The sequence below is a fragment of the Calidris pugnax genome, unplaced genomic scaffold (assembly GCF_001431845.1).
Source record: "Calidris pugnax isolate Ruff unplaced genomic scaffold, ASM143184v1 scaffold188, whole genome shotgun sequence".
NCBI lineage: Eukaryota > Metazoa > Chordata > Aves > Charadriiformes > Scolopacidae > Calidris > Calidris pugnax.
Window position 1 is genome coordinate 16,694,456 of NW_015091257.1, and position 11,025 is coordinate 16,705,480.

The 11,025-nt window shown below is 40.2% G+C and overlaps 1 protein-coding gene across 3 annotated transcripts in view; it reads right to left on the reverse strand.

The window, feature by feature from the left end:
• APOO (apolipoprotein O) overlaps positions 1-10,701 on the reverse strand; it is a 37,029-nt gene extending 26,328 nt beyond the window's left edge. For 2 of the 3 annotated variants that reach the window (XM_014960407.1, XM_014960406.1), the window contains exons 1-3: positions 6,967-7,031; positions 5,025-5,135; positions 2,534-2,653 (exon numbers count right to left, since the gene is read on the reverse strand). In XM_014960407.1, the coding sequence (XP_014815893.1) occupies positions 2,534-2,653; positions 5,025-5,135; positions 6,967-6,996 (261 nt within the window). In that variant the 5' untranslated portion in view covers positions 6,997-7,031. Of the gene's footprint in view, positions 1-2,533; positions 2,654-5,024; positions 5,136-6,966; positions 7,032-10,620 lie in introns of those variants that run through there. The other variant, XM_014960409.1, reaches the window with a different exon arrangement.
• Between the last annotated feature and the right edge of the window lie 324 nt (positions 10,702-11,025).

Genomic DNA, 11,025 nt, shown 5'->3' on the forward strand with positions numbered 1-11,025 from the left:
TGATCTAATGAAGGAAAAAAAAGGGAAGAAAAAAAAAGAGTTGGGTCCCTAAAATAACTTCTTTTTATTCCCACTTCCATGTTCACTTACAGAGCTATGCTTGCTCAGTATTACATCTGGCATAACCTACAGCTTTTTCTCAAAGTAGTCTCTGGACACACATGAAATATAATACCTCAGAACACAGAAGTCAACTTTAATATACCACTGAGTTCCTGATCAAGTACCCGAAACCCAGGATTATCTCAGGTTTCTCAGTGTATGTAGGTGTCACAGAAACACTTGAGTTGATGCAAAGAAAGGAAGTGCATCACTGCAACAGCCTCCTTCCCAGCACTTCACAAGGGTACAAGAAGAGACTATCTTAGACTAACGTTCTGTTAGCATTTTGAAGTGACCTGGAAAATGAGATGTCCATACAGTGTCTGAAGTAAATCAAAGAGCACTGCACCAACACCACAAACTAGCTCTAGATTTTCTTCCCAAACTGAAAATATGCAGGAAGTAAAAGAATTCACACTGCCTTTTGTCAAAGTAGGAAAAAAAAAATCTCAGTAAGAGCAACCCTGCTAATTGTTATTATGCTAATAATCCTTCGGAGAGACAGTGTAAAACTGCCTATCAATTAGGGAACAAATTCATAACCTTGTACGCCCAAAGCTAAAGCAGAGTATGGTTTGCAATCTCACTTGAGCTGAACCTGTGCAGAAGTGAAAGCATTTGCTTAGGATAGTGCATGGGGGATAGTATCTTTAGAACTTTCATTTCCTCACTGTGACTTAAAAAAATAACTTGTCATGAAAAAGAGTTAGCACAGGACACACAACATACCCCTAAATGGATGTTGGACTTATGAAAAGCCAATGAAAAAAGAACATGCTGTAAAGACCCCAGAGGCTAAGTCTGATCTTCTCTCACAGCTCACACATAACTGGTTCATTTCTACATCTGTGTTTTGAACTCTTTCCACTGCAGTTTAAGCAAGCAATTTTGAAAAAGAAAAATGGATATACAAACATAACCAATTTTATTTTCAGTATCCTGAGTTCTGTTTTTAATTCCGGAGACAACTGAGACATGCCTAAAATGTTATTTTCCTTAACCTAGCAGGGGGTGGTGGTGGTGCAAACCCCAAACTATCCCTGACTACAGTTAAGCAAGCAAGATGACCCCAAATCCATAAAGCTGACATGCCCGCTTCATAAAATGAGTCAGTAAACCACTGCCAGGAAATGGCTTGCTGTGTGCAAGCAGAAAAGCACATCTTATGTAAATGATCACCACGCAGACAAAAAATAAAGCAAATAGGAAGACAACAGGCCAGGGAGACATAAAGCACTGTTCAAGGCTTACCTGCAGTGAGTCCTACTGGGCAACTAACCTTGTCTCAAATTTCATTGTCGGTTATGGTTACCGCAGGCAACCAAGCAGAACCCATGCATTTAGGAGGTCAGAGCTCTAACTATACTGTGGAAAATCATCCCCCTTTCTCCTTCAAAACTGAGGTCAGTGTAGTCCTCAGAAACACATCACTTGACTGAGCAACCTGAGTATTTCTGAAAAATTGTTTCGGTACTGTTAAAGGTCAGTACCACAACACAGAACTTCTAGGCAGAAAGGACACGCTGATCTGAATAGCTTGGCTTTCTATGGAGAACTGGAAAACCAGCTTGCAGCTTAAGAAGGGGATTCAAAACAGCCAGAGTGCAAAGCAGACAGTCACCCAAAGTGGCAAAGAGGCAACTAGATGACAAGGATGCCCTTGCTTCAAAAGAAAAACACCATATGACTCTGCAATCTAATATCAATCATTTAGGCCTCGATTACATAGATCTTGTTTTTCCCCTATGCTCCAAAGACTCTTTTTGTATTTAGTGACTGTTTAGTACAAACATGCTACCTAATAAAATATCAAAGTTTTTGGGTAAGCTCTAGGGGCCAGGTTTGCCACTGAGAAGTCGCCTGGGATTTTCTCTCTTCTGGAGAGCCATGCTCTTCCCTCAACATTCCAGTTCAGCCAATACCGATTTATTTTCTGCAGTGTTGTGTTGTGCCACAGTTGCAGTGAGGAGAACTTGGTTTGGCTGCTCCAAAACACACTGTTTGATAATTTATGGTGCACTCCTTGAGCATGGAAACTGCAAATTTAATCACTCTCCTGTCTTCTTCAGTCACAGGACAATACCAAATCCAGATATCCCTAGATATCTCTAACCTTGAAGATTATTTCAGATAACAATTCTAAGCTTTAGTTAATTTCTTTTTTATTCTTTTGGATGGATAAAAAGCGTGGAAAGGGAGAGGGTTAGTTCAGCAAATCAGTAAAAAGAAACAACTGGTTTTGTATCAGGAGGGGGTAAATACTATATTTTGGACTGTGGAAAAGTTTAAGTCATACAGCATTTTTGAAAAATGCTTGTACAACTACTAACTTTCACTTTGCTGCTACCTATTAATTCTGTGTTTAAAAACAAAATCCCAGTTCAACCCTTAGCACTGAACCACTACTGGATGGGATGTAAAACCATTATACCTGACACCAGGCTGTGTATGGCTCCATAACATGCCGTAAATGTGAAACCCCTTCTTCCAATTGACTTTGTGGATCCTCCACATACTTAGTCTCACGAACTGGAGAGGAGTAGAGCGACAGCTGCAAATATTAGCAAACAAGAGGTTAAAAACAAAGGTGTAATTCTGTACCTAGGTCTTCAGGGCATGAACAGTCTAACCAGAGAACACTTAACACTGTGCTTACTACATAAACAATGCACAATAAAAACTCACACAGTTGTGAGACAGCCATTATTAGCAAAGTTTAATTATATACTATGATGAAGATGACTTCTAATCGCTATGCAATTCATCCATAGCTGCTATATGATCCAAGTCACAGGTTATAAATTAATATTAAACTAGTTTAATAAGAACACAAAATATCATTGTGAAAAATGTTTCTGGTCTTCATCAGCACTTCTGGTTCCCAGTTAACATACTAAATGTACTAGAACTCTGAAATCACAATCAATCATTTTCTATATTTGTACAAACCATCATTAAAGACTCTAAGTAGCTTCTAACAAAGGTAATATCCAATACAAATTTGTGTGTTTGTTACTGTGCAGGAAAAGAGTATGACATACCAACATTGCCATCATTAACCACACCAGCAACTGACAGCATTAATAGTGCCACGGGGCTGAGCAAATAGGAACTGTAACAACCACCCGAAGAGCAATGGGCATCTTCATATAATAAATATTAAACCACTGTATTTAGGGTTTAGCATCACAACATATTTATTTACAATTACCTAAATACATTTAAAATTGTATTCCATGAAGAAAAAAAGAGATGAGCAAAGTCGATATTGTTGAAGACAAACAGCAAAGTTTAGATCAAACCAAAAGCTAGCAGTTTATGCACCACACTGATGTTCAGTATAAAGAGTTTATATTTTATATCACTTTATACTACTTTTAGTAGTTTATTATAAAGTGACATTTACACATATTGTTGAGTCAAAGTATAGCTAGCCCACTTTTCAAGATAAGTTGGAAAACAACTGTATTTCTATCATAATAAAAAAAAAAACCCTGCTAACCATAACAGTATATATAATGACAGAATTTGTCAAATTATTCTATAACTTGCACAGCTGGATTTCCCATAATACTTTGACAGGCAAGGACTTTAAGTCTCATTTCCCTAGGAAATCCGGTCATCTCTGGCAATCACAGTCAAAATCGGTTTAATTTTGATCCTGTTAGGCAACCTAACAGCCACGTCTGGCACAAGGACAAAAGACTCAGAGATAAGGAAATTCTCCTACGTTGTATGAAACTGGACAGCTGACAGTAGAGATCCAAACTAACATAGACTGTGAATGGTAAGAAAGGCAGCCAAAACTCCACGGCTTGCACACTGCGCTTGGCTGGAGCTGATGGGGAAGCCAATTACTCAGCACGTATGTAACTTCAAACTGCTGCCCCATCACTGACTCATGCCAGCAGCAGCACAGGGCACGTGACAGCCCAAGCCAAGGTGACTTCACTGGGGTGAAGCCAGGAGACTGCTTCAACTACAGATCCTCACCTACCGTGCCGGTGAACTGCCTACGCAGACAACATCCAAAAGACCTAAGCGTTACGCAAAAGTAAGTTTCATTTAGTTTCACTGCTCCTGTAGCAACACTTTCACTGAGGTTGAAGTACTTAAAATTTTTAAACACCTACAAACTGTCATGGCTATGAAGCTGTATTTAGTCATGAACTACAATTTACTTTTTTCTTTTAATGTTGGAGATTGCTAAAATCCTATGCGACAATGCTGGCCAGTCTGCAGTTTGACAGGGAGTTTTAAAGCTCTACTTGTGACATTACCAAGACATCTGTAATATCTTAGAGAAACAATAAAGTTACAGGTTTTTATTATCACTACTTCTTGTATTTGTTGTTGCTTAGGTCTGAATGCTGTAAAGAAAGGAAAACTGATAAAATTCTGCAGGCTACCATATCAGATTCAAAGCATTGCCAGACAAGAATTTTGCCTGTAAAAAAAAAAGAATATTTTTAGAAATAAAAAAATTTTATTTGCTATTTTATTGGAAAACATAAACGAAATTTTAATAGAATTTGCCAACAGTACTTGTTAAAAAAAACACAGGGCGTTACCTGGATAAAAAGCAGGGAAAATACTTCTTGTGATTTGAAACATGACCACAAGTAAATCTACAAACATGAAAAGGTAATTTCTGAATGCAAAAGAGAAGGCTTTAATGTAATAAAAAGATCGTGCACACAAGCAAGTCTGACACTGTTAAGTGCAACCCTCAGGTAAAAGAAGCAAAACCGTGTTGACATCTCTACTACTAAAAACAGAGAAGCAAGTTTAAAGGCAAGAATACACCAGGTGAAGAGATATACATATCTCTGCATTTTCATGCATCAAAATATAACGTCTTTCACAATTTTGTAGATACTTCCATATAGATAGAAGAGCACTAGGGCTCTAACCATACTTACTTCCTCAATTTTCAGCAACTCCTTTTTGGAAGTCTCCTTCTCTGATGAGGATGCATAAACCTGGATAGAGAGCAAGCTCAGGCTAACAGGGGTGGCCCCCAGCCGAATTACCTAGAAACATTATAGGAAGAGCTGTAAGTCATTAAGTTCAAAGTGGCACATCAATGTGGAAAATGTTTATGTTTCCCTGTATGTTAATAAATGATATATTAAGATGCTTAGAAGGCAGGAGAATGGGGAGTCAGTGGTATACAATCTAATGCTCTCAGGCACTCAAATGATAACACTTAAATTATTCAGATGGCATTTAGAAAAGCCTAAGATTAAAGGAGACAGTAGATATAAATGTTAATCTCATCGGTTTTCATCTCACAAAAAGATCTTCTGTTTTCTTTCACTTGAAACATAATTTTTGTCAACTTTCTTAGTACAGATATTAACATTATATTCATATTTTAAACTTTGTGAATGTCCATAGCACTTCAGTTTTTCCGCAGTTATTACCAAAAAGTTCAGCATTTTGTTTCTAGTTATTGTCTGCATCTAGATGTAAGGGGAAAAAAAAGAGAGACCTACAGTTGAAAGTATCAGAATGTAATCACTGCTTTCTAAGAATTTTAGGAATGTCTCCTACTTTTCTGTGAGAAACACGAATTATAGTGCATCGTGACAAATACTTGACTGATTTTGAGTACTTCATATTCAATCCAGTCACACAACACAACCACCATGAGTAAGGTGAATATAATTCTTCCTATATTCAGGACCTACACTAAATCGTATTTCTTAACAGGAGATACTGCTTTAACTTAAAAAACAGAAGATAAAAATCTTAGCTGTGCAGCGAATCAAGAATGCACAGAAAGCATTTTCCAGCAAACGTACATCCTTGTGAACAGCAACGTTTCACTCAAGAAATGGCAGCTCCAATGGGAAACCTTTCAGTGTCTCATATTCATGTTGCAAACGTGCAGAGTTACAACAGCCCGTGGTTTGTTCTATCAGGTTACAGCGTGAGCAAATCTAACAGCCTGTGGCCACCAAACTGGAGTGGTCTGGCTCTGCTCGTGGCATCCGTTCCCAGAAGTCCTGGTGCTCACCTTGCCCTAGCTTTGGTGGCCAGACGCTTCCACCGCGAGACAATTCACCTCACCAGTTTGGCAAGAGATTAATTCCTGAAAAAGAAGCGGAGAGCTTGGGGCTGGGGATGGAGATGGTGTTAGTAAATTGATCCCATCCGTGAAACAGTCCAACAAGCACCAGAGGAACTGTGTGTGGCCAGGGAAGAGGGGGTGAAAGAGGAGAAGGCAGCAAGCCCTCTTCCTTTTCAGAAATAGTAAGGGTACATTACAGTGACCTAGCTGCTTGTGAAACTGAAGCCTTGGTCAAACCAACGCATCCTTCATGCTGTTGTGATGATAACTGACCCAGCATCAGGAACAATTACTCTGAAACTTTGCTTCTGCCCATTGCAGAACTGTTAGAAAATAGCTTTAAAATTATCCAGGTTACATGCTTATTGCAGACAGATCAGTATTTGCAGCTGAAATTTCTTCCACTGCTTTTCAGGTGGAATTTTTATTAAATGTAACCAAGAGAATCTTCAAACTCAAAACTAGACTATATAGTTGTCAAATTTCCTGAAAATGTTCATTTACATGTAAAGAAACAGCACACAAGAACTAGGTCATAGGATTTATTTTCGGAAAGATATGAGGGATCTGATGAATCAAAAGGTATGGAAAAACTTGTTCAAAATGGAAGTTTTTCCTTATTTGTGTCTATGGACTCGTTATTACAGCACTATAATGAAACACCACAATGACCAGATCAGCTGTTGACCAACCAAGGAAAGACATGAACAATCTTTAATAAAGTTTGCTTAAACAAAGACTTTTCACATACTTTCATTATCCGAGATAAAAATGTGAATGGCACTAACCATTAATAACTGTAGAATATATTTCCTCATTCTTTCCTTTTTTTCGCTGCAAAACTGTTCTGTCACTGAAAAGGCAAAAATCTGAAATGCACTTTCATTCTGAAAAATATGCTTTCAGTAAAATATTACCTCCTGTGATCTTTGAAACATTTAAGAGTGAAACACACCGCCAGAAAAGACATCAAGACATTCATGGCTCCATTCACTTTCCTCAAAACAGTTTCAAATTTATTTAAACTACAGCTACCAGTTACCTGAACAGCCATATGCAGTATAAATATTTCATGGGAGCCTAAATTTCAAACAGGTTTAAAACCACAGATAACTTTGGTAGGGCAACTACTAAATCGATGGCACATACTACACTCAGAAGAGGTTAGCAGCAGAGGTGGCTTTTGAAATAAGCCTTGAAAAACACAATTTCGGAGAGCGCCACTCAGAGACAAGCATCTAAAACTAAAGTTTTGAATATGGCAAAAGTTTGTTACATGAATACACATACAGAGTTTTTAAAACTCCTGCTTAACATTTCTAAAAAAAACCCAACAACAACAACAAAAACACAACAGCAACATAAAAAATTAAAGTACAACGACAACTTCTGTTTAGGAAAAATAAATCTATTCTGCTGTGTTAAACAACAGAGTTGGTTTTTGCTGCTACTCAACACCATTTATATTGTTTGAAAACTATCTGAATGTCACCAGCAGAAACAGTAAATCCAAATGCTTTAAATATTTGAGATTTGTATAAAGACGCACACAGACAGCAGAGTATAAGAATGGAACCACCTTGGCCAGCAGGTCAAGGGAGGTCATCCTGCCCCTCTACTCTGCCCTGGCGAGGCCACATCTGGAGTCCTGTCCAGTTCTGGGCTCCTTAGTTCAAGAAAGACAAAGAACTACTGGAAAGAGTCCAGCAGAGGGCTACAAAGATGCTCAAGGGAATGGAGCACCTCTCTCACGAATAAAGACTAAGAGACCTGGGTCTGTTTAGCCTGGAGAAAAGAAGACTGAGAGGGGACCTCATCAATGCCTATAAATATCTAAAGGGTGGGTGTCAAGAGGATGGGGTAAGGCTCTTATCAGTGGTGCCTGGTGATAGGTCAAGGAGCAATGGACACAAGCTGGAACACAGGAAGTTCCATCTCAACATGCGTGAAAACTTTATTTTGAGGGTGACAGAGCACTGGAACAGGCTGCCCAGAGAGGCTGTGGAGTCTCCTTCTCCAGAGATATTCAAAACCTGTCTTGATGTGTTCCTGTCCAGCCTGCTCTAGGCAGGGGCATTGGACTACATGATCTCTGAAGGTCCCTTCCAACCCTGTAATCCTCTGATCCTCCGATTGGTTTCACAAACAAGTATCAGTGATGACAGAACTACTCATACTGAAAATACCATATTACCCAAACACTTAAGTGCAGACATTTTCCAAAGGTTTCATATTTACATTTTAAACAAAACAAAATTAACCAGTAAAAGTGCAAAAAGAATTGCTCCTTAAATGTACTGTTCAAGCTATACTGCAGTGGTCTTCTACATCAACTAAGTTCATGGGACAGATACAACCATTACTAAAGTATCATATACGCACACACACATAAACACAAAAGGGTTACTTAGCAGCATGAAAGAAAACGTTCTTTCTGTTTCCAAAATTCACTTTAGGATCTCATTTCTTAATTTCATATTAACCACGTAAACACTTTGATTGAGCTGTGCCTTCAGTCTGCCTGTCTTAAAGCTATTCAGTTGATACCAAAAAAGCAGAGCTGACATTCTTCCCTCTCAGCAACACTCTGCATTTACTTGAAGTAAAAAATGATATTAAGCTTATTCCTTTCTCTAGCTGAAGAGCTCAACTTTATCTGTAGACAGCAGATTACTCATAAGCAAATTCCATCTGAAAGTTGCAGGGAGAAAGACATTTCATCTTCCATTGTCTTGCTTTACTGTCTTTCTCAAAGTTCTTAACTAAAAAATGCCTCTGGGAATAATAAATTCCACATTAGTTTTTAAACAAATGGGGGGATCGGGGAGAAGAGCTAAAGATTAACTAAACTTTAGTCTTTTTTTCCCCTTATCTATGGTTTCTCAGTTCCCTTGTTACTGTCAGCCTGTCAAAACTGGGGAAAGGAAGAATAAAAGGGAAAAAACCCGTAATCATACTTTTGTGAAGGCTGATATTCTCCCTAATGTATGAAGCTACTCATTTTTCTCTTCTTTTTACATTCTTCCCCCTACCTCTCAACCTCATCTGAAAAAAAAACAAAACTAACCAAAACCAGAACGAACCCTCAAGCACTCCTGTTCCCTGAAGCACAAATATCAAGGACAAGAAGTTACCTTCCCTTTTTGCTCTTAGGGGCAAAAAAAAAATAAGTTGGCCTGAAGCACTGGAATCTGACTAACCTCAGTGGCTGTATAAAAGTAGTGATATTATGTGTAGTACAATAAGTTGGCCTGAAACAATGGAATTTGCCTAACCTCAGTGGTTGTATAAAAGTAGTGATATTATGTGTAGTACCTCAAACCACGAGTTCACATATAACCCCCCCTAATGACAATTCTGTATCACTCCCAGAATTTCAATGACTCTTGAGATAAAATCCTTACATAAGAATTTCAGCAATTGCCCCAACATTGAAATACAGAAAAAAAAATATGAAGTTGTGACAAGAGTAAAGCAAGCATAGGCTGCTCAGCATAACAATACATATCAATATATTGATATGTTATCAATACCAGACAAACAAATAAGGTATAAAACGAGAATGAATATGAAAAATCAAGTTTCATCAGGTTTTAAAAAAACCCCAGCATGAGTAGTCATGACAATTTGATTGAAACATACAACTTGCTTTTAGCCTGAAGGGATACGGGGCTCTTATCAGAGGCAAAGACCTTTAAGCCAATTAACCGATTTAAGCCCAGATCACGAAGGTTCCCTCCTTTTCACAGATTTCACTGACAACCTACAGGCAGTAAGGGGAGAGTTCCGAGACAAGGACAGTCTCAACCGTACAACCTCTGTAAGAGCACTCACTCCCAGCTCCACGCTGCTGTATCTAAGAAGCACCTTTAAATAACGCACGTGGTGTTTGTGTGGGTTTCTTTATGCAACACGGATAGGGCGCGTAGTTTTGAAATATTAAAAAGAGAGATTACGCAGCTGCAACAAAACTAAAAGCTTGTGAGGTATCTCACAAGATGGGTCTAAGATGATTTCTAGAGGTCCCTTCCAACTCTGACAATGCCGTCATATGCCCCGGGTACAGCTGCCACCAGATAGACAGATTTTAGAAGAGTGTTGACTCGAACGGAAGAAAAAAAAAATCATTCGCTGGTAACAACACCAGGGTTACTCAACCGAGTAACTAAAACTGGCTTTAAAAGGGGAAAGCGGGAGAAACGGGGCCCTTCCCGGCCCCGGGCACCCGCCTGCAGGCCGCCTCAGCGCCGGGCCCCTCCGGCCGCGCTCCGGGGCCGCCCCCTGCCGGCCTCTCCGGACACGGGCACATCTCAGGATCGAACCCCCGGCGGCACCGCGGCCCCCCCGCCGCCTCAGCGGGAGCGGAGGGCCGCCGAAGGGCCGGGCCGGACGGGCGGGCGGGGATGAGGGGGGTGAAACAGCAACGGCAGAGATTGCCTCACCTTCAACATGGCGGCGCCGGGCGGGCGGGAAGCGGCGGCGGCGGCGCTGCGCTCTGACGTCAGCAAGGCCAGCCCGCCGGGGGAGGCGGGACCGCTGGTAACCTGGCAACGCGAGGGGGCGGGGCCTCCCAGCGAAGCCACGCCCCCTGCCCCCCCAGCAGCGGGATAACTCACCGAATACACCCCGAATTTTGGCACTAAAACCCCCAAGAAAATAACATGGATCCTCCTTTTATAGAGATTTCTCGGGTCGTGCCCCCTACCCTCCCCGCCCCCCGCAAGATCGCAGTGATTTCAAATGGTTTATACTGCTTTTAGCGCAGGAGGAACAGCACAGCATTCCCCGGGGGGGGGGGAAATTCCCATCGAAAAGAGTTTTTTTGCATAAAAAGCGTTTGAAAAAAG